General features: G+C 40.0%; 2 protein-coding genes across 3 annotated transcripts; both read left to right on the top strand.

Annotated features, from left to right (window-relative positions):
* Window positions 1–4,633: 4,633 nt before the first annotated feature.
* LOC120435425 lies at window positions 4,634–6,473 on the top strand. Of its 2 annotated transcripts, XM_039605045.1 has the most exons (6): window positions 4,634–4,715; window positions 4,879–5,214; window positions 5,390–5,431; window positions 5,529–5,636; window positions 5,740–5,774; window positions 6,052–6,473. In XM_039605045.1, exons 1-6 carry the CDS (start codon window positions 4,667–4,669, stop codon window positions 6,151–6,153), a joined length of 672 nt encoding a protein of 223 aa, XP_039460979.1. In that variant the 5' UTR covers window positions 4,634–4,666; the 3' UTR covers window positions 6,154–6,473. The 2 variants fall into 2 exon arrangements, with proteins under 2 accessions (XP_039460979.1, XP_039460974.1); XM_039605040.1 differs by lacking the exon at window positions 6,052–6,473 and having other exon boundaries at window positions 5,740–5,988.
* Window positions 6,474–18,873: 12,400 nt separating this feature from the next.
* LOC120438917 lies at window positions 18,874–20,907 on the top strand. Its single transcript, XM_039609520.1, has 6 exons — window positions 18,874–18,968; window positions 19,126–19,467; window positions 19,644–19,685; window positions 19,783–19,884; window positions 20,041–20,078; window positions 20,179–20,907. Exons 1-6 carry the CDS (start codon window positions 18,920–18,922, stop codon window positions 20,293–20,295), a joined length of 690 nt encoding a protein of 229 aa, XP_039465454.1. The 5' UTR covers window positions 18,874–18,919; the 3' UTR covers window positions 20,296–20,907.
* The last annotated feature ends 5,415 nt before the right edge of the window (window positions 20,908–26,322 follow it).

Genomic DNA, 26,322 nt, shown 5'->3' with positions numbered 1-26,322 from the left:
GAAGATATTTTGTGTAATTATAACAATATGTAATCGATGACTGGGTTACACTGGTCTTATATGAGTAATGCAAAAACAAAAATAATGGTATAAAACAAAGCTATGGTATAAGGTATGTTTCTCTGAAATTAATTCCATCAAGTTTTATATAAAACACAAACATGATTTTAGTTTGAATACACTGACATTAGTAATTGTTTCACAGTTTCTGTTATCTTGTATGAGAAAAGAGAAGTTTTCTTTCCTGACATTTGAACAAACAGAAAGTTTGTAGCAACACTGTTTATCAAAGGCCTTTAGCGTTGCAATAAAACCACACACAAAAATAGCTGAACTGCTTTCACACAAAAGTTTCACATCTCTCTTTCAGCTGTTTAGGTCAACTGCTTTAATATATTTGAAAAGGGTGACATGCTTTTAGAGAAAAAAACACTGATCCAGTAAGAGGCTCTACTCTGAAGGCCAGGCTAGTTTCATTTGACAGAAAGCAGCAAAAACTAAGTTTGACCTCTTTGAGTCTTTTAAATTGTTCCTCATACTCAATGAGCTTGTAAAGGTTAATCATCATATTTAGAGACGATTACTGCAAGTATGTGTCAGACTGGGCAAGGCATGTGATGTAAAAAAAATTGACTAAGAACCAAAATCAAACTGATTTTCAGATATTTGTTGAAAGATTGTTGAAGCCGTTGCAAAGACATCAATACTGCATGAACAGTCTTATCACAAGGATTGGCCAAAGAGCAAAATTATAACATCTCCTTTATACCCATTGTGTGGATACAGTGGGCATAAAGGATCTTTCTTTTCCATGGTTGGGAATTCTTACCATCATGCTGATGCTGGTGGTGGATTTCCACAGGTGCAGACCCACCACACCGACACCAGTGAACATCTGGGGAACTGACAGTGGGAGAGTGGACTGATGCTCATTACAGGAATGGTCAGAGCAGACTCTACCTGCTCAGGAAGCTTTTGGAGTGCAGCAGGTGCTCCTGAAGACCTTTTTTGACTCTGTGGTGGCATCAGCCATCTTCTATGGTATCTGTTGAAACAGCAGCTTATCTACAGCTGAGAGGAAGTGGTTGGATAAGCTTCTCAGGAAGGCCAGCTCTGTCATGCCCATTGACTCAGTGCTGGTGGTAGGAGACAGAAGACTGGCAAAAGAATCATCAATGTCTGCACTGCATGCATGAATCTGTTGGAGACCTGGAGAGCTCCTTCATTGACAGACTTGGACTTTATAATTATCACTGCTCCCAGCAAACACATGACAGGGGGAGATGAAACAATCAGTCACATTTATCTCTGAAGGAGTAAATACACCCTGTGGGGGTTCAAAGCATATTGGAGGCCTCGCAAAATCACTTGTGGGAATGACATGACCACAGAGTATTGGAATTTAAGATGATGGGTCAAAATTTTTGTGGTTGATATGACATATGAACTCACAGCAGTAATTGTTATTATTATTAGGGTTGACCATTATAAGTAGGTCTAACTGCCATACAGAAAATGCACTAAGAATTTATTAGTGAAGTAGTTGTGAGATTCACATAGTGTAGGCACAAATTTATTTGAATAAAATTTAGGACTAGAGAAGAAGCTGAAACTCTCAACAAGAAAGCACCTTGAGTGATTCTTCAAGCCTTTCCAGCGTTTGTGTTTATGTGGATGTTGATCATATGTGAAAATGATCACAAATCACAGAAAACTGAACATAACTGAAAAACCTCTCAGGTCACACCACCCTTGTTGTTTAAACAGGTATTGTCTGTGTTCAACTGCTGATACCTGGTAACAGAGTTTCCCCCGTGTGTCACTTAGTTGGAGCTTGATAATCTCTTGTTGGGGCACTTTTTCACCCATCACTCTTACTTTTGTTCCAACGCAGCTGTAGATTGAAAGGGCAAAGCGTGTTGATCTCACTTGTTGTCTTCCTCAGCATCAGTGTGCAAATCTTTAAAACTCTGAGTAGGTTTTGTGGTTCTGGAATCCTCTTGTAATTGCTGGCATGAATCTTGAGCGGTGCAACTTTGACTTTAACCTCAGTCTGGGTTCACAGAAGTATCTGGAATCGTCTTTGAAGATCTCTTATCACTTTTCTGGTTTGTAAGGATGTGGAGGTTTTTTATGCACATTGTGCCTTAATCTACTGTTTCAAAACTGGTGCTGAGATTATCTGAAATTCGCCACTTTGAAAGGGTTTCTTTGAGCAAGGTTCTTGCTTCTGCACCTGCATCTTATTTGTAAGAAAGGAAATCTGCTGCTTATTTTGAAAACATCTCAGTAAACACCAAGCATGTTTCTTTACTTTCACATGGCCTGAGTTCAATGTCAAAGTCCATGTGTAGATGATCAAAAGACTACTCTAGGTGTGGATGTGTTGCCTGTAGCCTTTGAATGCCTCTGCTTGTATTATTACTTCCACAAATCATACAAGAGTTAAAAGATTATTGAAAGGGTAATTACAGAATCTCTTTGTAAACCACTGTTGCTGTATTTGTTGTAAAATCCCTCCTTTTAATACATGGTTCTTTCCATGTGTCAGTGTAGCATAATAAGAGCAACATCTCTATCTCATCGTGTCACATTAAGCTGGCTGGTGTTCTTCATGAGCCTTTGGTTTGTTCACTGCCCTTGACTCTTGTGCTGTCTGGACTCTGTTGGGTCTCAGTAGCGGCCTTGGGCACTGGGCTTCCTGTATGTTTCAGGCTTGGCGTACTGGGCTCATCTGGGTTTTTGTTAACACTTTATGTGTTGGTGTGCAAGCTCTAGTGATTTGAGTAGCCTTGATTCGTGTAACAAAACTATGACAGACCCGTCCACATGTTCATGCTTTTCAGAATCTCACACATTTTATTGACACTCACTGTTGCTGTTACAATACAGCTGCAGCTTTCCAGCTGCCACCAGCGCATCTCACCTGCAGCTGCATTGCAGACCATGCCCCGCCACATACCCCCATCACCCGACTGAGGCCGAGGAAAACATCCAGGTGAACCTACTCACTCCCCCTGCAAGCGAGAGAGGGAATTGGTCCGGACCGTTGGCGCCCCCAGCTTCTGGCCCAGCAATGGGGAGGTGTCGTTCTTGTTGGCCGCCCGCGCATCTAGCGGCGCCGGTGTCGTAGGTTTGGGGCCACCCACGTATCCAGTGGCAGCGGTGGCGCAGCAGCCGTGTAAGTGCACTGGGGCTCCCAGGTGGCTCGGCCGGTGTCATGCTGCATCTCCCCAATCTTGGACTGCACAGGTCCTCCGGACGAATTGACCTCAGGCTCAGGCCGAGCAGCCCTCTGTGACACGTGGACCTCCATCTCCTTTCACAGCTCATCCACCACTCTCAGCTGGAGCAGCCCCTCGCACGCGTCCTCCATCACCGGCTGGTCCAGTTCTTCATCTACCTCCGGCTGGAGCAGCTCCTCCTCCACCTCCGGCAGGCGTAGACCCTGACGCACCTCCACCTCCAGTGACTGCGTGGCAGGCCCCTGCCAGGCACAAAAGGAGTGGAGATGGGTGCAGCAGCAGGCTGCAAACTAACATCTTGTTGTTTCTACTGCTTCAGGGTGGATTTTCTGTCTTGGGTTGTAAGTTTCAGACCACAGTGGAGTGGGTGTGATTGGTTGTCCATGATGGAGAACAGTTTTTTCAGTGACCTTCTGTCCTTTGTAGGTTGCATTATTTGATTATTATTTGATGTATTCCTTAAAAAAAAAACAAAAAAAAAAGTGCTATGGCCCATGAAGTTGTAAATCAAATGGAAGTTAAAACCCAACTTTGTCATATAACAGTATGTCTTTTGTTGTCATAAAAGTGTTGACTCAAGGACTCTTTGACTTTTACTATCTGTCATGGTTCCCATGACAGATAGTAAATGTTTCTTAGGTCTCATTTGATATTTTGTTTAGGTTGCTTGTTCTTCCTAGTTTAATCATTTGTTTTTCCAGTTCTTAGTTTCTTCTTCATTCAATCTGTTCCCTTTTGTGCTCTGGTTGTTTTGGTGTCGTCTGTGTTCTCCCCAGCCTGTCATGTCTATCACCCGTGCCTGTTTCTTCTCCAAGTGTCAAGCCTGTGTGTCTTGGTCTGCGTGGTTCCTGTTTTATTTTGACAGGCTCTCATCCTGTGTTCAGTTTTGCTTCCTACTGTCCTGTTAGTTTGATTATTTCCAGCTGTGTTCCCTGTTTTCCTCTGCTTATTGTCCTGCCATTCCTGTTGCAGTGTGTTTCCTTGTTCCCCTTGTTTCCATCGCTACTCCTTGTTCCTAGCTTTTTGTTTCCAGTTCTTAGTTTCTAGTTTTAGAGATTTGAGTTTAGCCATGGTTTATAACTTTACAGCAATAAAACTCCCTTCTTTTGGGTCTACCCTTTGCCTGCCACACAGTCAACCCTGACACTATCAGCATTTTAACAACAACCAGCTTTTTAATAATGCATGTTTTTAAAGCTGAGAAAAAATGAAACATCACTCTTCTTCTTCTTCTTGAAAATAAAGACAGAAAATAACCTTGCAAATAACCCTTTAAGACTAAACACGTGTGTCATGACTCTATGACCTAAACGCATTTAGCTTTGAAAGCAACACAAAACTCCCACCTCTATCACATTTATCACACTGAGAGCACCCTTCCTGGTGAACACACCATCTGCGGACATTGCAGGGCAGCAGTCATGTGCACGATGATGAACGTGATAACAGCTTTAGCTCTTTCTTGTTTCTGTAAGTTTGCTCTATTACTCTTTTACATCATTAGCTAATCTTTTATTGCATTTTTAACCTATAATAATTTAAACACATTTGCTTATTAGTAACTTTACACTCACAGATGTAGCACCATGTTCCTTTGAAGCAATTAAACATCTCGTTATTTCCACTGTTTCAGGCTGGATTGCTGTCTCAGGTTCTGAGTTTCAGACCTCAGAGGTGCAGGCAGATGAAACTGTCACTCTGCAGTGCAACAAGTTTTCCAAAAATGATGTTACGACTTTCTGGTTCAGACTGGTCAGCAGAACCACAGTCAACTCTATCGCTGTTATGGCTGCTACAAGTGTTAATTACAACGCTGGATTTAAAACTGGAAAATTTGAAATGACAAAAAACACCTCTGATGTCTTTCTCAAAATCAAACAAGTGGATGTGTCTGACTCTGGGCTGTATTTCTGTGGATTTCTCTCAGAGGGACGCCTAAATTCAAGCGTCATGCAATTAAAGGTTGGCGGTAAGATTGTTGTAAAGTCTTTGCCTCCTCATTCTTCGGTTATTGCTCTTTTGTTTATATCACATATGCAGTGTAATTATTGTCAACACTCTGTATACAAAGACAATGGGTGGTTATATAATAAGAAAAATATAGAAATGAGGACTAATAAAATCAAGGCTTTATTTTTGAATAGGCACCGATGAGCCTCAGGATGACATGGACTGCATCTCTAAACGTAAGTTAACATTTCTTTTATTGTGCAGATGATTAGAAACATTTGAATGTAAAATAAATTTCAGCCGTGTTGCTTTTTACCTTTATTTTTGTATTAGAGGCTCACGAAGTAGCAACGCTGACGAGTGTCACCCTGGGTGTTCTGTCTGTTTTCCTCTTAATGCTCATCACTGGTCTGGCTGTTCAAAACATGAAACTTCAGACGGGTACTTTTTACAGCTACAAAATCGCTCTTATAATCTTTACTCTTCACAAATGTATAATTGGTTTATGAAATAGAATAACACTAAGTTCTTTTTTGTGGATCAGCAAATAAAGAAGAACAGAATCTGGACCACAGCACGGTGAGTCAATCTAAAAATGTACTTTTATGCTTTGATTGGCAGCGCTTAAACAAAATGTGCCTGTACAGCATTACAGTGCCAATTACTTATCGTATAAAGGGAGAAATAAGATTTTTGGTTTGTATGTTGCAATTAGCTGTTGACTAATTGTCTTCTTTCCTTTAGAAATGTAAGATAAACACTTCATTGTTACTGCATATATTTGTCTATAATTATAATTAACATTTATATACTAATTACAATAAATGAACACTGACTCTGAATGTGCTTTTCACAGAATCATGGATCTGATGAGGTGAACTATGCTGCAGTGACAGTTCGACCAAAACCAAAAAGAAGAGAGATAGAGCCGAATGTGATCTATGCTTCCACCAGATAGAATCAGCAGGCGACTTGAACTGTCTGATGATGTTATCATGACTTATTGGGGAAATGAAAAACTCTTGTTAAGAAAAAAAAAACTAACTTTGCTGTGATGAACCAATGCTGACTGAATTTTCGTATGTGTTTTCCTGTTAATTCTAAGTACTTACTTCGTCCATCAAAGTCTATTTAGCCAAACAAACATGTAACGTGACTGTTAATGAAATGGAAATCTGCACACGACCTGAACGGAAACAGTCGATACTTGGTGACTACAAATGTTCTTGAAAAATAAAGACTACATTCATGTGGGACATGGATATAACTGTGACTGGATACTGTATGTATTATCTTATGCTTTTATAAGTCTTGATCAAAAGACAAAACAACACAAGATTATACTTCCTCTTCCTGCAAAAGACCTTCTGTTTTTTATTACTGCTGACTACACATATGAAACATTTCCTCTGGTTGAAACCTTGCTATCTATGCAGATAAAAATCAGCTGAGTTTTCTCAGCTTGTCCTTGTTGGTGGTGACTTCTGGCAGTTCTGGCAGCTTCCATTTTTGTTTACCAAAAAATTGCCTCAAGATCAACTAATTGGTGATGGGTTCAGTTGACTTATTTTACTTATTGTATTACCAATCATATAAAATCGAAAAATGGCTATGAATATTCAAATCAGATTCTTGGCTTTGACGGCCCAAAATATGCTGCAGCGACATTTCGACCAAATGCAAAAAGAAGAGAGATCAAGTCAGATATGATCTATGCTGTCACCAGACGGACTCACTATGTATCTGGAAATGATGCTCTATCATATTAATGATATGGTGCAGCAACTCTATCTCACCCTCGTTGCACATTGATTTTATCTGAAAACTGCTGTTCGCAAACGCTGTCCATCTAATCTGACTGAGCTGGAGCTGTTTTGCAAAGAAGAATGGGCAAGAATTTCAGTCTCTAGATGTGCAAAGCTGGTAGAGACATACCCTAAAAGACTGGCAGCTGTAATTGCAGCAAAAGGTGGTTCTACAAAGTATTGACTCAGGGGGCTGAATAATTACGCACACCCCACATTTCAGTTATTTATTTGTAAAAAATGTTTGGAATCATGTATGATTTTTGTTCCACTTCTCACGTGTACACCACTTTGTATTGGTCTTTCACCTGGAATTCCAATAAAATTGATTCATGTTTGTGGCTGTAATGTGAAAAAATGTGGAAAAGTTCAAGGGGGCCGAATACTTTTGCAAGCCACTGTAATACATGATTCTTACATCAGGTATTGGATCTTTATAGTATGTGATGTTATGTCTTTTTCATATTGTAAAACATCCAACAAACAAACTGAGGTGCATACTTACTCTCTATGAAACAGAAGCATGTTTCAAATTGAGGCCTGGATAAATTAGGTCTTATCTTTGCCAAACGCCTTAAATGATAAAAACTGGACTTGACAGTAGCTCTAATTTGAGTGTCCAATTTAAAGTCACAGTCCAACCCAAGTTAGTAACAACAACTTTAAAATACTCTGCCAGGGGTCCCAAATCAATAGAGAAAGAAGGTCACAAGGTCTGGTAGGACCAAACACGATCAGCTCTGTTTGAATGAATTACATTTTAAAAAGTTTAGGGCCATTAAAGTTTTGATATCGTCTAGACATGCCAGAAGCAGTTTAATAGACAAGCAGAAATATCTTTCTGCTTCAGAGGCAGATAAATCTGGCAGTGTCACGTCTGCCATAGAGTGGAGAGAGTGTGGACCCTAATGCAGACACTGACAACATGCTTAAACAACATGCCTTTAATCGAGGCAGAGCAAACATCAACAAAAGCTCAGAAATACAGTAACTAAACTAACAAAACCTAAACAGGAAAGGAAAATATCATTAAAAACCTTTAAGAGTGCTGACTCAGTGCTATGGAGGTTTTTAAAATCTGATTGGAAGACCTCTGGGATTAACATTCTCATTTAAAAAAAAAATCAGTCAATTGGGAATATACCATTTTCTCCAGGATTTTAGACAGAAAGGGCAGCTTGGAGATAGGCCTGTAGTTAGCCAGTGTGGTCCAGGACGGGTTTCTTAAGCAGGGGTTGTAGTACTGTATGCTTAAAAGTAGCAGGGACTACGCCAGATATTAAAGTGCTGTTTGTAATAGTAAGAACAGCCTGCCCTAACTAGGCAAAATCTCCTTAAAAAATCATGGCGGGACAGGATCATTTGGAGAACCAGAGGACCTCAGATGGCCAACCACCAATGCTCCCTCTAAGCTGGTACGGTCTCTGTGCACAGAAAATCTGCGTTGCGCACAAAAAAAAAAATCTAACCTGAATTGTAATTATTGCAGATACGGATATACGTTCTGTAAAGTTTTCGGGATGCTTAGAACCTAAGAAGTTACATTGTTGGAAATAGTTTATTTTGATGCACGTGCTGTCTTTTTTGGAAATTTGCATGATAATAATATTTTTCGTTTTTCCTGCAGTATATAAAAGTTGGTGTATCTCGAAAATAAAACTATGAAGACATTCAAAATATATTTCCTGTGGTTGGAAACTATTTTGTGCAACTTTTTTGCATTTACAGTTTTGTGGAATAAACCTCTGTGTGGAATAAACTAGAAATATGTGTAAAAAAAACAAAGGAGAAAAAAATGATTTTCAAGTTTTTTGTAGTTTATTGCACTTTTTTGCAACTCTGCAATGTAGTTACAACGGACGTAATGCATAGATATTATTAAAATTTGTCAACATAATGGTTGTATTGATATATAGCAACTTGAATTACTCCCACAAATGGCACTGCAGCTTATAAAAATATAAAGATAAGCTCTGGCGGACTTGGTTCTATGGTAGGTCTTAAAGTAGATGCATTACACTACGTGGTTTTCTGCCAAACAGCAGCTCAGAGGGAGAAAATACTTGCAAGTGTACTTCCGACACTGCAGACAATAGAGTGTCTAGCAATTGATCCAATTTGTATTCAGTGATATGAATGAACTTATGAATTATAGTCTGGGGGCGTGCATGCTCAGCAAAAGAGATGTAATGCCCAGTAATAATAATAATGTATACTTTATTGATCCCCGTGGGGGAAATTCCTGTCTGCATTTAACCCATTCACTCTGTGAAGCAGTGGGCAACCATTGGGCACCTGGGGAGCAGTGTGTAGGGACGGTACCTTGCTAAGGGGTACCTCAGGGTAGCCGTTCAGTGGATTCGAACCCCTGACCTTCCGATCATGGAGCAACCACTCTACCTACTGACCTCTCCCTCCAATATCCCTTGTTCATCCTTGCATCCAGGATGATTAATAGAAGCCTGTTCTGCACACATGGAGACATATGCTAGCTCTGCTAGCATATGCGGGAGAGCTGCCACCAGCTGCAAAGACTGTTACTCAGGTAGTCTCCAATATGCTGAGGACATCAGGTCCCAGTGCAGCACGAGGCCCAGTTACTTGAAGACAGAAGCTGGTTATACAGATGTGAACAAAGATGGCGCCAGTGTTCGCGGCCAGCTGTCTAACTCTGTCCCTACTAGCGGTATTGTTTGTTTTAATCGTCCTAACTCTCTGCATGTCTATGACCACCAAACGCTTTTGGATTTAAGATACCCCTGCTTAAAAAGTGAACCTTACCACAACCATGGAAATCAGAGATTTCTCCCTCCACCGTTTCTGCCTGGCGTTTCTGTCCCAGCCTGCCTCTGCTTTGCCTCGAAGCTACCCCAATCATCAAGGCGTCGCCGATGCTGGGGAAGACGAAGCAGTTGACTGGTGAGATTGAAGGCTCCTTTCTTATGTCCCTGTAATGATCAATACTGTGATGCGGACAGAGCTGACTACGTCAAACACTGGACCCCTCCGACCATGGCTTACCCCTGTCTGATTCCTGTCGCTAGGATTACTACAATAAACCAATGCTTGCGGCTTCCACGACATCATCGGAGAGGAGTAAACTTTCAGAACCTGCTGACGCTCCAACGGGCCCCTAATTCCAATGCTAAGTCCTCGACTTCATTAAGGATTAACCTTGCTAACGTTCACTCGTTAGCTAACAAAACCTTTATTTTAAGGGACTTTTTTACTCACCAGGACTTGGACCTTATGCTCCTAACGGAACCTTGGCTGAGAGCCGGTGAGCTTAATTGTTTTACTGAACTCTTACCTTCCGACTGTGATTATTTAAACTTGCCAAGGACGGGCAAACGGGGGAGGGGGGTCTGGGGTGGAGTTGCGGCTGTTTTTAAGAAGAAGCTTACATATAAACAACTATCAACTGACTTCTATTCAAGCTTTGAATAAATTAATTACCGATTCAGGTGACGCAGCTGTGCTCCTGCGACTTAACTGCAGCCTGTGATACCGTTGACCACAGAATTCTGATCTTGCAATTGGAGCAATGTGGTATCAAAGGTATCCCTTTGGAATGGTTTAGGTCCTACCTCTCCAAGAGGACTTTTTCCGTGAGCCTTGATGATTTTACTTCCTCCACAGCTCCATTTACTTGTGGTGTCCCACAGGGTCCATATTAGGCCCTCTTCTCTTTTCAATCTATATGCTACCCCTAGGCCTAATTTTTAGGAAGCATAACATATGCTTTCACTCTTATGCCGACGACACCCAAATTTATCTTCGGCTTAATAAAAACACCTCCACTCCCATGGAATCATTATTCAAATGCCTTGATGAAGTTAAAACCTAGATGGTCTCAAATTTCCTTACCTTTAATGAGGACAAAACTGAAGTAATTATTTTTGGACCAAGTTGTAACTTTAATGCCCCAGATTTAGATTTATGTAACTTAGCATCCATTGTTAAAACACACATAAAAAACCTGGGGGTTTTCTTGGATAACAAACTTACCTACATTTAAGAAACAAATTAATTCAGTTGTTCAGCGGTCCATTTTTAAACTAAGGCTCCTATCCAAGGTGAGATCTTTTTTATCCTTTAAAAACCTGGAACGAGCAATCCATGCATTCATCCTTTCTCAACTGGACTACTGTAATTCACTATATGTTGGTGTCAGCCAGTCTGGCACGGCTCCAACTCGTACAAAATGCCCCAGCCCGCCTATTGACCCGTGTGAAGAGACACCAACATATTACCCCGGTACTTGCCTATCTTCACTGGCTTCCAGTGCATTTTAGAATTAAATTTAAAATTTTACTTTTGACTTAGAAAGTGCTAGATGGCTAAGCACCAGACTATTTGTCTGACCTTTTGCAGCTTTATACACTCTCTAGAGCCCTTCAATCAAGTGATCAATTGCTCCTTACCTTACACAAGTCTAGAATGGTTCATTGAGGGGATCGGGCATTTGCGGTTGTGGCGCTGAAAATGTGGAACGATCTACCTCTCCACATTAGAAAGGCCCCAACTGTCACTCTTTTTAAATCCCATCTTAAAACATATTTTTTCTCTTTGGCTTTCTATACTGCATGAGAGTTACATGAGAGAATAAAAAATCTAATTCAGTGTCTTGTTTTCAAAAGACACTGATGAGCCTCCTGATGACATGGACAACAAATGTAAACAAAAGATGTTCCTAAAATGTATTTTATTGTGCACGTGCACATGATTTGAAAGCCAAAAACAGTTTTGGAGGTTTTAATTTTCTGCATTTTTCTTATAGAAGAGTCTGACATTGTAACTAAGCTGACGAGTGTCACCACTGGTGTTCTGTCTGTTTTCCTCCTAATGGTCATCATTGGTCTGGTTGTTCAAAACTGGAAACCTCAGCAAGGTACGTTTTAAAACCTACAACAGCTTTTCTTGTATTTAATCTTCATAATGTGCACTAATGAACAGACAGAGTAACTGTGTTGTTTTGCCTCCTAGCTTTTAAAGAACAACAAAATCTGTTACCAATTTCAATTACCAATTTTTTAATTTGAATTTTCATACTTGTTCGATGATGTTAATGTTGTTGTTTAATTATTACCTTGTACAGCACTTTGGTCGACTCTTTGTTGTTTTTAAATGTGTTTTATAAATAAATGAAATTAAAAAATGAAAAATACTCCTTTCGCAGTTCTCACACCACTTGATTTTTCAGTACAGAAATACACTGGTTTACTGAGGTGCCGAGCTTGAGTTGTGATATCTACGTTCCATTATGTTTCCTATTTTATTTAGAAAGTCTTGTGTTTCCATGTTCAGTGTGTTTAGTTTTGCTTTCCCAGTGGAGTCAGGGTCATTTGTGTTAGCTGTGTTTCCCCAGGTGTTTCCACTTCCCTCATTACCCTTGTGTATTTAAGTCCTCTATCTTACTCTGTTAAGTGTCAGGTCATCTGTTTTTTCCAGCATCATGTACTTCAAGCTTGAAACTTGGGTTCAGATTCATGTTCATGTTTATGTTATGTGCCTTCATAGCATAACATTAAGAGATTAATGATAATCACCAATGTTAAACATTCTATGATAATCAGCCTGTGCGCATTCCGACTCATTTTGCCAGCATGGGCCACGAATAAAAACCAACTAAACAGCAGCTGCTATATGTTACTGCTAAGCAGCTTAAATGAGTTTTGCATTTACAGAGGTTGGGTGTTTATCTCTGTGTCTATGAGTGAGTGTATGTCTACGTGGGGGGGGGGGTGTCTGGATGAATTAAAGGGTAAAAACCAGCGTTAGTAAAAAAGTTGAAAACTTACGGTGGTTTGTCCTTTTCAGAAGCTGTTCCTGGATGCCGTCGTTTGAGGTGCTGGTGCATAGCTGTGTGCTTTTATGATAGGCCATTTCCACCTTACAAAGCCGGCAAATGACTGACTGTGGCTGCCTCACTCATGTTGCCGCTACTCGCTGCCACCATGTCTGTTTTGAAAGTGACAACGCATCGACGCACATTTTTTTACATCAATGTATTTTACGCGTCAATGTAATCGATTACGTCGACGCGTTGTCCCAGCCCTAGTAAGGAACATAAACACTTGCCGGACTTCAGCCAGGCCTCAACTGGGTAGATGGTGTTTTGGGGGTGAGCCTGGGACACTGGGATTGACCGCTAAACCTTCCAGAGACGTGGTGGGCTTATCAGTGAAACATAAAGGAACGAGAGCGCCCACTTGATAATCGAAAAAGACTTCACCACTCACTCGACAGCTCCATAGAGTCTAACTTGCAGGTTTCATGTATACAGTTTAGTGATATAAATAATGTACCTAGTCCTTTAAATAAACAATGAAAAAAAATGTAATTGAATTTAACTGAACTAAATTAATTTAATGATAACTTTTTATGTATTTATTTTTTCCAATATTAGCACTTTGAACAGTATTTTTTCCATCCGTAGGTTAAATTTCAGGCAATCATTTCATAAATTTTGATAATTGTCTCAAACTTGGATGTACAGTGGTTTAGTTATAGCCTCACAGCAAAATAGTCCAGCAAAATAGAGTTCGATGCCACCACCTGGCGGGTGGCATGTTCTCCCCTTGTTTGCATGGGTTTTCTCTGGGTCCTCAGGCTTCCTCTCACAGACCAAAGACAGTAAGTGAGGTTGGTGAATTGGTGAATGTATGTTAGTGTTGTTTATCTGTATGTGTTAGTCCTGTGACAGACTGGCAACCTGTTCAGAGTGTACATTGCCTCTCGCCCTGGGATAGGCTCCAGCTCCCTTGCGAAACGGAAAAGATGGGATGGATGGATATCTTAAACTTTCAGGTTGGGTTTCTTGAAATTCCTTCTTGCCCAGAAGTTTGAGTAAGTAAATAAAAATTGTGAGATCCCTTAAAGCTGATGAGTGTTAAGCTGAGTGGTCTGACTATTTTCCTCTTAACGATCTGCGCTGGTTTGGTTGTTTAAACAAAGAACATTCAGACAGACACTTTTTAGATCTACAACCTACAAATGGAAAAAATATGAATGTTGCTGCAAAAACAGACCAAAGTTTTAGCTATTAATGTCACCACATGGTTCTGTTAACTGATCAGTTATACTGTCTCTTTAGATTAGCAACTAAAGAAGAATGGATAGAATGGATATCTACATCTGCCAGTATAGTCCTTTTATTACTGTGCATAATGTCCGTGTCTCATCATTCCCTTTTTTATTTTAAAATTCATTGCCATGTTTTGTTGTAGCTAATACTAATTTCTGCTTATGTTTCTGTTTCTTGTCCATTTTCTGCAGCACCTATGTTCCTCACCTGGCAAGAGAGAGTTAATATAGCAAGCAGGTCCTCAGCTAGTTTTTGAACTTTATCTCAGCACTTCTACTAATTATTTAGCACAGTGTGACACTTATAGCACAGTCCTGTTTTTATTTCTATTTCCTGTCTACTTTCGGCTGCATCTGCATCCCATCAGCCCCTATTTGTTTTGTTTGCTACATAGGCTGCCTTCCACTCTATGCAGGAAGCTGCTGTGCACTGTCCTTTAACAGACATGATCAGACACTTTTTTCAGTATGTGATTTTATATTTTTTTGTTGTGTTTACCTCAACCTCAAACCAGCAGGAGACAGAGAGCCTGCAGTTGAGAGAGAAGTAAAATTCATGTTGTTTAAGCTGCCAGCAGATAGTAACTTTTACAGCAAAGTTTAAATAGAAGCTGTGAAACCTGATCTACTTGTTTTGATTACATAATGTCAGACTTTGCAGACCTATTAGAATAATTAAATAATTGTTTAATGAAAGTGATTGAAACTTCAGCCATGCACCCTTTGAAGACACATGTTGCAGGTAACAAATAAAGTCTGCACTACAGGAAGATTTCAACACTAACAACAAATATGAAATGACTTTATTGACTCAAAGAATAAGAGAGACGTTATTTACAAAACTCTCTACTTGCTGATCTTATATGAGCAATGCAAAAAACAAAAATAATTAAATCATTTAAGCTATGGAATAATGTATGTTTCTCTGAAATTAATTCCATCAAGTTTTATATAAAACACAAAAATTGATTTTAGTTTGAATACACTGACATTAGTAATTGTTTCACAGTTTCTAGTAACTTGTATGAGAAAAGCGGACGTTTTCTTTCCTGACATTTGAACAAACAGAAAGAGTGTAGCAACGCTGTGTATCAATAAATTGAAAGCCACTGAAAGGCCTTTAGCTTTACAACAAAACCACACAGAAAAATAGCTGAACTTCTTTCACACAAAAGTTTCACACATCTCATTTTCAGCTGTTTAGGTCAACTGCTTTAACGCATTTGCCTCAGATCAAGAGTGTCAATCGAGTTTAAACAAAACATCCAAATCGGTTAGAAAAACGTGACATGCTTTTAGAGAAAAAACTCTGATCCAGTAAGAGGCTCTACTCTGAATCAAAATGCCTTTTTAGCAACAGAGTTTAGAAAAGAAAGGCCAGGCTGGTTTCATTTGACACAAAGCACCAAAAACTAAGTGTGGTTATCACTGCACATGTTTTGAACTGCACATGAACTTTTATAACGTCCATTTTTATCATGCAGTTCTCACATTAAGACTGTATACAGCTACACCTTCTATTGAAACCAGTTTCACCACTAAAAATACTTCTACCATTTCCTTTTGTAATAAAGATAGCTACAACTGAAAATAGTAAGTGTCATACTCAACTTTCTGAGCATACCAAGTACACAATCTGAGTACTCAAGCAGGATGTTGCTCTTCCTAAACAGCCTCTTTGAGTCAGATCAGAGTTTTACTTTTAAATTGTTCCTCATACTCAATGAGCTTGTAAAGGTTAATCATCACATTTAGAGAGCATTGCTGCAAGTACGTGTCAGACTGGATAAGGCATGTGATGTGAAAAAAACAAACCTAGAACCAAAACCAAAACTGATTTTCAGATATTTCTTGAAAGATTGTTGAAGCCGTTGCAAAGACATCAGTACTGCATGAACAGTCTTATCACAAGGATTGGCCAAAGAGCAAAATTTAACAGCTCCTTTATACCCATTGTGTGGATACAGTGGGAATAAAGGAGCTTTCTTTTCCATGGCTGGAAATTCTTACCATCATGCTGATGCTGATGGTGGATTTCCACAGGTGCACGCCCACCACACCGACACCAGTGAGCGTCCGGGGAACTGACAGTGGGATAGTGGACTGATGCTGATGCTCATTAATGGAAGGGTCAGAGCAGACTCTACCTGTTCAGGAAACGTTTGGAGTGCAGCGGGTGCTCCTGAAGACCTCTTTTGACTCTGTGGTGGCATCAGCCATCTTCTGTGGTGTTGTCTGTTGGAACAGCAGCTATTGCACAGTGATCATTGCACAGTCGAATATAAGATTAATCAAAATTAATCCACAGTAACCCTGTGATGAATCTGATTAAACATTTTTATTGTTTGACAGCACTAATATATATATATTATATATCAGTGTATACTTACCTATTAGTATACAGGTTTTTTAAAAATTTGTATTTCACAGTTGAGAACCTGTGCTAAAAGATTGAAGAAAACTATTCAATTTCTCTTTGAATTTAAGCATACATTCTTTGTTTTTATTCTGCATTTACTTCATTATATTGCAGAACTGTCAGTTACAAGCTCAAATATAAAGTTAAAATGTAATTGCAACCAGGCTATTGATCAAGTAATTGCTATTAATAACGATTAATTACAGAATTTGTGAGATGAATTAGTTAATTTTTTTTAAATCTATTTACAGGACTAATATATATAGATATATATTATATTGTATTATACTCCAGAGAGACTTGTCTTTATTGCAACTTTGACCCTGTGCTAATTTGCATGTGACAAATAAGGGTGAAACTGAACACTTGGGGCTCATGTGGGTTTTTGTTTTTGGTGTTCAAACTCTGTTGATTTGGGTAGCCTTGATGTGGACCACCACACTCTGTTTCTCTGTCCCTAAGTGTTTGGTTTTTAGTTTCACTGTGGTGGACTTGGCTCTCTTTAAAGGGAGATGGTTGGTGGGGGTGGGATGTTGGAGTTGTGATGTTGGAGAGAAAACCATGTTCATTTTGACAAGTTTTTAAAATATTTTTTAGTGGCTAACAATTTATCAGAAGAATAAAGAACAAATGCTTTCTGGAAAAAGGTCTTATGGACAGATAAGACAAAAACTCAGGTATGTTTGGAGGACTGGTGAGTCTTTCAAACTCTGTACCAGCTGTTAAGCATGTAGGTGGTGGCTGTAAGTCATTTTACAACAAACTAACAGATTTTTATATGATATTCATTTGAAACGAGTAAACATCTTGTTGTTTCCACTGTTTCAGGCTGGATTTTCTGTCTTAGGTTCTAAGTTTCAGACCACAGTGGAGTGGGTATGATGGGCTGTCCATGATGGAGAACAGTTTTTTCAGTGACCTTCTGTCCTTTGTAGGTGGCATTATTTGATCATGTATTCTTTTTTTTAATTACATGTTTTTTTTTCCATTTGTAAATCAAATAGAAGTTAAAACCCAACTCCATCATATAACAGCATGTCTTTTGTTGTCATAAAAGTGTTGACTTATCTTAAGTCAAGGACTCTTTGACTGTGACTATCTGTCATGTTTCCCAGTCTGTGACCCAGTGTTTCTATGTTTCTCAGTTCTCATTTGGTATTGTTTAGTTTTCTTGTTCTTCCTACTTTAATAATTTGTTTTTCTAGTTCTTAGTGTCTTGTTCATTTAATCTGTTCCCTTTTGTGCTCTGGTTGTTTTGGTGTCGTCTGTGTTCTCCCCAGCCTGTCATGTCTATCACCCATGCCTGTTTCTTCCCCAGGTGTCAAATCTGTACGTGTTTCCCAATTCATAGGCCACATCCTTTGGAGGCCGCATTTAAAGGCCGATTACGTCACAGCCAGGTGACGCAGGTTGTCAAAATTTGTAAACTCCTCCAAATGCGGCTGATAAATGTGTCCTTCGTTTCCCCAGATTTGAAGGATGGGACGGGTGTATCATTCGTGGTCCAAACTATCCCAGAATTCATAGCACGGCCCAGCCAGTTCAAGTTGTCAACAATGGTCGCAGCTACATAGTTGTAATATTATTCTTTCTGGGTCACAAAATAAGCTTTTAAGATATTTTAAGAATGTAGCTGTGTAAACTGTGTAAACTGTGTAAACGGTTGATTTTCATTAAACTCCACTGAGACAGCTTCAGAAACCTGAAGGCTGGACCGTCACATTTCACAGCCTCACACTTCCGATCTTCTCGGTCTTCGAAGGATTCGGCCTGCGTAGACACTGAAAGCTGCGTCCTCCAAAAGATGAGTTCTATGAATTACGACATAGCTTGTGTGTCTTGGTCTGCGTCTCTGTGTGTTTCCTGTTTTATCTTGACAGGCTCTCATCCTATGTTCAGTTTTGCTTCCTGCTATCCTGTTGGCTTGATTATGTCCAGCTGTGTTCCCTGTTTTCCGCTGCTTATTGTCGTGCTGTTTACGCTGCTGTGTGTTTCCTTGTTCCCCTTGTTTCCATCGCTACTCCTTATTCGTAGCTTGTGGTTTTTAGGTTTTTGTTTCCAGTTCCAGATTTTTGTGTTTAGCTATGGTTTCTAACTTTACAGCAATAAAACTCCCTCTATTTTTCAACCCGTTGTGTTCTGAGTCCTGCTAATCAGCCAACCCTGACACTATCAGCATTGTAACAACTGCCAGCATAAACTGAAACATCCTTCTTCTTCTTCTTCTTTAAAATAAAGACAAAAAAATAACCTTGAAATAACACTTTAAGACTAAGCGCGTGCATCATGACTCTATGACGTAAACGGATTTAGCTTTGAAAGCAACACAAAACTCCCACCTCTATCACATTTATCACACTGAGAGCACCCTTCCTGGTGAACACACCATCTGCGGACATTGCAGGGCAGCAGTCATGTGCACAATGATGAACGTGATAACAGCTTTAGCTCTTTCTTGTTTCTGTAAGTTTGCTCTATTACTCTTTGACATCATTAGTTAATCTATTATTGCATTTTTAACCTATAATAATTTAAACAGAATTGCTTATTAGTAACTTTACACTAACTAGTTTAGCACCATGTTGTTTTGAAGCAATTAAACATCTCATTGTTTCCACAGTTTCAGGCTGGATTGCTGTCTCAGGTTCTGAGTTTCAGACCTCAGAGGTGCAGGCAGGTGAAAATGTCACTCTGCAGTGCACCAATACTTCCAAAATGGACGTTACGACTTTCTGGTTCAGACTGGTCAGCGGAACCACAGTCAACTCTATCGCTGTTATGGCTGCTACAAGTGTTAAGCACAATGCTGGATTTCAACCTGGAAAATTTGAAATGACAAAAAACACCTCTGCTCTCTTTCTCAAAATCAAACAAGTGGATGTGTCTGACTCTGGGCTGTATTTCTGTGGATTTCTCTCAGAAGGACGTCTAAATTTAAGCGTCATGCAATTAAAGGTTGGAGGTAAGATTATTGTAAAGTCTTTGCCTCCTCATTCTTTGGTTATTGCTCTTTCTGTTTATATTACATATACAGTGTAATTATTGTCAACACTCTGTATACAAAGACTATGGGTGGTTATATATTAAGAAAAATATAGAAATGAGGACTAATAAAATCAAGGCTTTATTTTTGAATAGACACTGATGAGCCTCAGGATGACATGGACTGCGTCTCCCAACGTAAGTTAACATTTCTTTTATTGTGCAGATGATTAGAAACATTTGAATGTAGAATAAATTTCAGCTGTGTCACTTTTTACCTTTATTTTTGTATTAGAGGCTCACGAAGTAGCAGAGCTGACGAGTGTCACCCTGGGTGTTCTGTCTGTTTTCCTCTTAATGCTCATCACTGGTCTGGCTGTTCAACACGGGAAAACAGGTACTTTTTACTTCAACTCTATGTTTCTCATATTTGGTGAAACGTCAACTATATGAAAAAATACAAATGTTGCCACAAAAAAAAAAGAGCAAAGTCTTAGCTTTTAATGTCACTGTATCGTTTACTTAACTGATGATCATGTCTTTGAATTATCAGCTAAAGAACAAGAAAATACGAACCCAGAACAATTTGAGGTGGGAGCCTTTTTATACAGTATGCTGTAATGTTTAAATATTCTGATGCTTGCACCTTTAAGCCAGTTCAGTTATTTTATATCTGTACTTTTAATTACAGAATCTGGACCCTGGCACCCTGAAGGATCCAGCACTGCAATCAGCAGTAAAAAGACGCGGGAGGCCTGCAGTACAAAAGCAACCAGAAACTCATGTTATTTATACTACCAACAGATAGACTCATTTCCCTGTTTGACTGGTGCTAGTGCTGCTTCCTGTTTTTATTTCTATTTCCTGTCTACTTTCGGCTGCATCTGCATCCCATCAGCCCCTATTTGTTTTGTTTGCTACATAGACTGCCTTCCACTGTATGCAGGAAGCTGCTGTACACTGTCCTTCAACAGATATGATCGGACACTTTTTTTCAGTATGTGATTCTAGATTTTTTGTTGTGTCTACCTCAACCTCAAACCAGCAGGAAACAGAGAGCCTGCAGTTGAGAGAGAAGTAAAATTCATGTTGTTTAAGCTGTCAGCAGATAGTAACGTGATAGTAAAGTTTTAAAAGAAGCTGTGAAACCTAATCTACTTGTTTTGATTACATAATGTCCAAGATTGCAGACTGTTAGAAGAATAATTACAATTATTTAATGAAAGTGATTAAAACTGCAGCCATGCACCCTTTGAAGACAAATGTTGCAGGTAATGGATAAAGTCTGCACCAAAGGAAGATTTCAGCACAAACAACAAATATGAAATGACTTCATTGATTCAAAGATTAAGAGAGACGTTATTTACAAAACTTTCCTCTTGCTGGTCTTATATGAGTAACGCAAAAAACAAAAATAATAAAATCATTGGAGCTATGGTATAAGGTATGTGTCAAGAGATTTATTCTAAATGACGCTTCTTCAGCTGAGAGTCTAAGAGTGAAGACACACACGCTGCAGTTTTTACTTGCAAGGGTGGTCACAGAGCGCTCACATCAGAGTGGGGGCCCTGTGAAGTGCGCTCTCTTCTTGCACTTGTCTTTATTTATACACAAGAAAAATGAACACATTTGTTCAGTGACGTGAGCATGTGCGTATGTGATTGTGTGTGTGTGTGTGTGTGTGTGTGTGTGTGTGTGTGTGTGTGTGTGTGTGCGAGGTCAGAACTGCTTGTCTGCTTGTGCGACTTCTTACTATCGCTGTGGGAAGATTCAGATAGAAATATCAGAACACGTTTTATAAAGAACAATCAGTTCTAAGCAAGGAAAAGGTCATCATGCAGTATTCTATCACAAGTAAACTTATATCATTAAAAGCTTATACTGACTACTCAGTACAATTTTCTATTAACAGTATGTTTCTCTGAAATTAATTCCATCAAGTTTTATATAAAACACAAAAGTGATTTTAGTTTGAATACACTGACATTTGTAATTGTTTCACTGTTTCTAGTATGTTGTATGAGAAAGGGGGAAGTTTTCTTTCCTGACATTTGAACAAACAGAAAGTTTGTAGCAACACTGTGTATCAAAGGCCTTTAGCGTTGCAATAAAACCACACCCAAAAATAGCTGAACTGCTTTCACACAAAAGTTTCACATCTCTCTTTCAGCTGTTTAGGTCAACTGCTTTAATGCATTTGAAAAGGGTGACATGCTTTTAGAGAAAAAAAAACTGAAGCAGTAAGAGGCTCTACTCTGAATTAAAATGCCTTGTTAGCGACAGTGTTTAGAGAAGAAAGGCCAGGCTGGTTTCATTTGACAGAAAGCATCAAAACAACAAGTATCAAGATGGCGCCGCTGTGTGTGGCTTGCCGTCTGTCACTGCCAGTGTTATGTTTGTTTGTATTGATTTTATTGACTATTGTAATAAATGCCAACTCTCTCTTGGCGTATGATCGCCAAACTCTACTGGATCTCCGACCTTCTGCCAAAGATTGGGGAAAATGGAACCAAGCTGGACATAAAATATTTCCCCCGCTACTATCGGAGATCCCAGCTCATCTGTGCCATGTTCCAGCTCCATCACTCCGGCAAAGTGCCGTCGCTGGGGTTGCCGGGCTGGCTGCCTGGTGAAGCTAAAAGCTTCTTAAGGTGGTCTCTTAAGCCCTTATCCAGAAAACACGGCGCAGTGCCAAACTTCTGTTTCTCTCGGCAATCGTTGGAACCTGTTGGTGCCTGGCTGGTACCTGTCATCAGGCTGGATGGGATGTTCCAGCCCCGAAAACGCTGCTCTCCTCGTTCCCGCCGCCGTGGTGTGAATCTGCGGAACCTGCGGCCTCTGTGTGGGGCTTCTAGGACGGCTAGCGATGGGGATCCGCCGCTTACTTCCAGGATTGGCCTGGTAAATGCTAGGTCAGAATCAGAATCAGAATCAGAAAGGGTTTTATTGCCAAATGTTGAGCAGGTTTACAGCATTAGGAAATTGCTGTGTACTTAGTGCAAAACATACTGTCAGACAACGCTTAAATAAACATAAAAATAAAAATTAAAAGTGCTAAGTAGATAGATATATACATGAATGCAGGTGGTGATCAGTGCAAAAATGGAATGATGCAGTGAACACCGTGTAGGGTCATGTGTTTGTGGTGGGAACAGTCATATGGTTATTGTTCATGAGTCCAGTAGCAGAGTGGAAGAAACTGTTCCTATGGCGAGAGGTTCTGGTGTGAATGGACCGGAGCCTCCTGCCTGAGGGGAGCAGGTCAAACAGACTGTGTCCAGGGTGAGAAGGGTCAGCTGTGATCCGGGCTGCACGCCCCAGTGTCCTAGCGAACAAAACTTTTATCCTGAAGGATTTCTTCACATTCCGAGGACTGGATTTTCTCTGTGTGTGTGAGTTGTGGCTGAGCGCCAGTGAGTGCAGCATCTTCTCAGATCTTCTACCTGGCGATTGCTGCTGTTTTAATTCCCCGCATATGTTGGGTCGAGGAGGAGGAGTAGCTACTATTTTTAAAAGTCATTTTAAATGTAAGCAGCTGTCAACCCCGTCATTCACCTGCTTTGAATGTCTGTGTTTGAGCTGGGCTGCTCCCACACAGTGTTGTGTGCAGTGGTTTATCGGCCTCCAAAATACAATAAGAACTTTGTGAGTGACTTTGCCAACTTCTTGGCTGAATTCATGCCAAAATATGATCGTGTTCTTATTGTTGGGGATTTTAATATTCATGTGTGTTGTCCTGATATACCCATGGCAAAGGGCTTTTTAAACCTTACTTTTAAAGTCTTTTAATCTGGTGCAATGTGTGACCGGTCCCACACATGAACGTGGACACACACTTGATCTTGTTTTATCTCATGGTTTTTCTGTTTTTAAAATAGAGATTTGTGATGCTGTGTTTTCTGACACAGGTGTTTTCTGGCAAGTTCCTCTTGCTTGTACCTCAGTTAAACCTCGCGCTGCTGCTCAGCGCTGTCATGTTTTTAACTCCTCCACTGCTGAGCAGTTTTCAACAGTTTTTAACCAGATCTGTAAGATCCCGGATTTTTTATGCAGCCAGACTGAGGAACTAAGCTCATGGTTTTATTCCACCTGTCTAAAACTAAATCTGAGCCCTGGCTGAACGACACGACCCGAGCTATCAGACGCGACTGCCGTTGAGCTGAGCACAAGTGGAAAAAGGACAAACTACAAGTGTCATTCCAGATGCTGAAGGACTGTTGGCGTAAATATCAAAAAACTGTAAAAGATGCCAAAAGAAAACACTTATCAGACATTATTCTGTCAAACTGTCACAACCTGCGTGTTTTATTTAAAACTATTAACTCTGTTCTTAGTGCACCACATACTGACTATATCAAGCCCTCGTCTGAAGCCTGTGAAAATTTTTTTAAACTTTTTTATTGAGAAGGTCTCCTCCACAAGGGCTCAAATCTCTCCTTGTGCTCATGACCTCTCAGTCTTTGCTTCCTGCTCTGCTGTCTTTGACAGGTTTGAGCCTGTGACTCTGTCCTTTTCAAAGGAGACTGTTGGTCGTTTTAAGCCTGCAGGGTCTCCAAATGATGCTGTCCCTCCTCGACTCTTAAAAGAGGTGTTACCTACAGTTGGACCTTTGGGTCTTGAGCTGGTAAACCATAGTTTGATGTCACGTGTAGTCCCTAAAGATTTTAAACATGCAGTAGTCAAACCCCTGATTAAAAAACCTACTCTTGATCCTACAGTTCTTGCAAATTACAGGACTATCTCCAAACTACCTTTTCTTTCCAAAATTCTTGAAAAGTTTACAGCCAATTAATGGCCTTCCTGGAAAAGCAAAAGGTTTTCCAATCTGGTTTTAAACCCTTTCATAGCACTGAATCAGCCCTTTTAAAAGTTTTTAATGACATATTTTTAGCTACTGATGCTGGGGACTGTGTTGTTTTTGTGCTTTCAGATTTGACAGCTGCGTTTGATATAGTGGATCATGCCATTTTATTCTCTCGTTTGGAACACTTGGAGGGCATTAGGGGCATGGCACTGCAGTGGTTCAGGTCCTACTTGGCGGGGCGAACTTTCTGTGTCAGACTCTGTGACCATGTCGTCCTCCGCTCCTCTCTTGTGTGGTGTCCCACTGGGCTCCGTTCTAGGCCCCCCACCTCTTCTCTTTATATCTGCTTCCTCTTGGTTCTGTACTGAGAAAGCACAGCATTGCATTCCACTTTTATGCTGATGTCTGTCAGATCTATGTCCCTCTAAAGAAAAATGGCATATACTCCACACAGCCATTACTTCAGTGTCTCGATGACATTAAGGCTTGGATGTCTCTTAACTTTTTAAAATTCAATGATAAAAAGACCGAGGTGATGGTTTTTGGTAGCCCCACTGAGACCTCCAATGTGTATGTAGATTCCTTGGCCCAGTATGTTAAGCCAACTGTCACAAACCTGGGGGTCAAAGTGGACTGTGATCTTAAGTTTGAAAATCAGATTAAGGCAGTGGTAAAATCAAGCTTCTTTCAGCTCAGGCAGCTGGCAAAAATAAAGCCAGTTCTTTCACAGCAGCACTTTGAGACAGTGATCCACGCCTTTGTTAGCACTCGGCAGGATTACTGTAATGCACTTTATATAGGGGTCAGCGCATCATATATTACTCATCTACAGAGGGTGCAAAATGCCTCAGCTCGTCTTTTAACTGGCACTCGAAAGTTTGAGCACATTTTCCCTATTTTAGCTTCACTTCACCGGCTGCCCATTTCTTTTAGGATTCATTTTAAAATTCTTGCATTTGTTTTTAAAGCTCTCCATGGCCTAGCCCCATCTTATCTCTCTCAGCTGCTACAGCCTTATACACCTACCCACTTCCTCAGGTCAGGTGATCAGCTGCTCCTGAATGTACCCAGGACTGGGCGTAAACTTAGAGGAGATCGTGCTTTTGCTGTAGCAGCTCCAAAACTGTGGAACGATCTTCCGTTAGAGATTAGACAGGCCACTTCACTACCTGTTTTTAAGTCACTCCTGAAAACCCACCTCTTTACTCTGCCTTTGACAGCACGTGAGATGTTGGTTTTTATTTTTAATTTTTATTTTAGTTGTTTTTAGTTGATTCTATGCTGTTTTATCTTGTTTTCTTTTTTAATATAGGGCTGTTTTAATTTTTATGTATTATGTGTTTTATTTATTTATTTTTGCTGTTTTCTGTTATTCTGTTGTTTATTTCCTGTACAGCACTTTGGTCCTGTGCTGGGTATTTTAAAGTGCTTTATAAATAAAATTGGATTGGATTGGAAAACTAAGTTTGGCCTCTTTGAGTCTTTTAAACACTCAATGAGCTTGTAAAGGCTAATCATCACATTACTGCAAGTATGTGTCAGACTGGGCAAGGCATGTGATGTGAAAAAAATTGACTAAGAACCAAAACCAAACCGATTATCAGATATTTATTGAATGATTGTTGAAGCCTTTGCAAAGACAACAGTACTGCATGGACAGTCTTATCACAAGGATTGGCCAAAAAGCAAAATTATAACAGCTCCTTTATACCCATTGTGTGGATACAGTGGGCATAAAGGAGCTTTCTTTTCCATGGTTGGGAATTCTCACCATCATGCTGATTCTGGTGGTGGATTTCCACAGGTGCAGACCCACCACATCAACACCAATGAACATCCAGGGAACTGACAGTGGGATAGTGGACTGATGCTCATTGCAGGAATGGTCAGAGCAGACTGTACCTGCTGAGGAAACTAAGCTCTTTTGGAGTTTGAAGACCTTTTTTGACTCTGTGGTGGCATCAGCCATCTTCTATGGTGTCTGTTGGAACACCAGCTCTGTCCTTGGATGCCCATTGACTCAGTGCTGGT

This window comes from Oreochromis aureus, linkage group 3 (genome assembly GCF_013358895.1).
Source record: "Oreochromis aureus strain Israel breed Guangdong linkage group 3, ZZ_aureus, whole genome shotgun sequence".
In the NCBI taxonomy this organism is placed as follows: Eukaryota; Metazoa; Chordata; class Actinopteri; order Cichliformes; family Cichlidae; genus Oreochromis; species Oreochromis aureus.
Note: the sequence above shows the minus strand (reverse complement) of the source record. Positions and strands in the feature narration are given on the sequence as shown.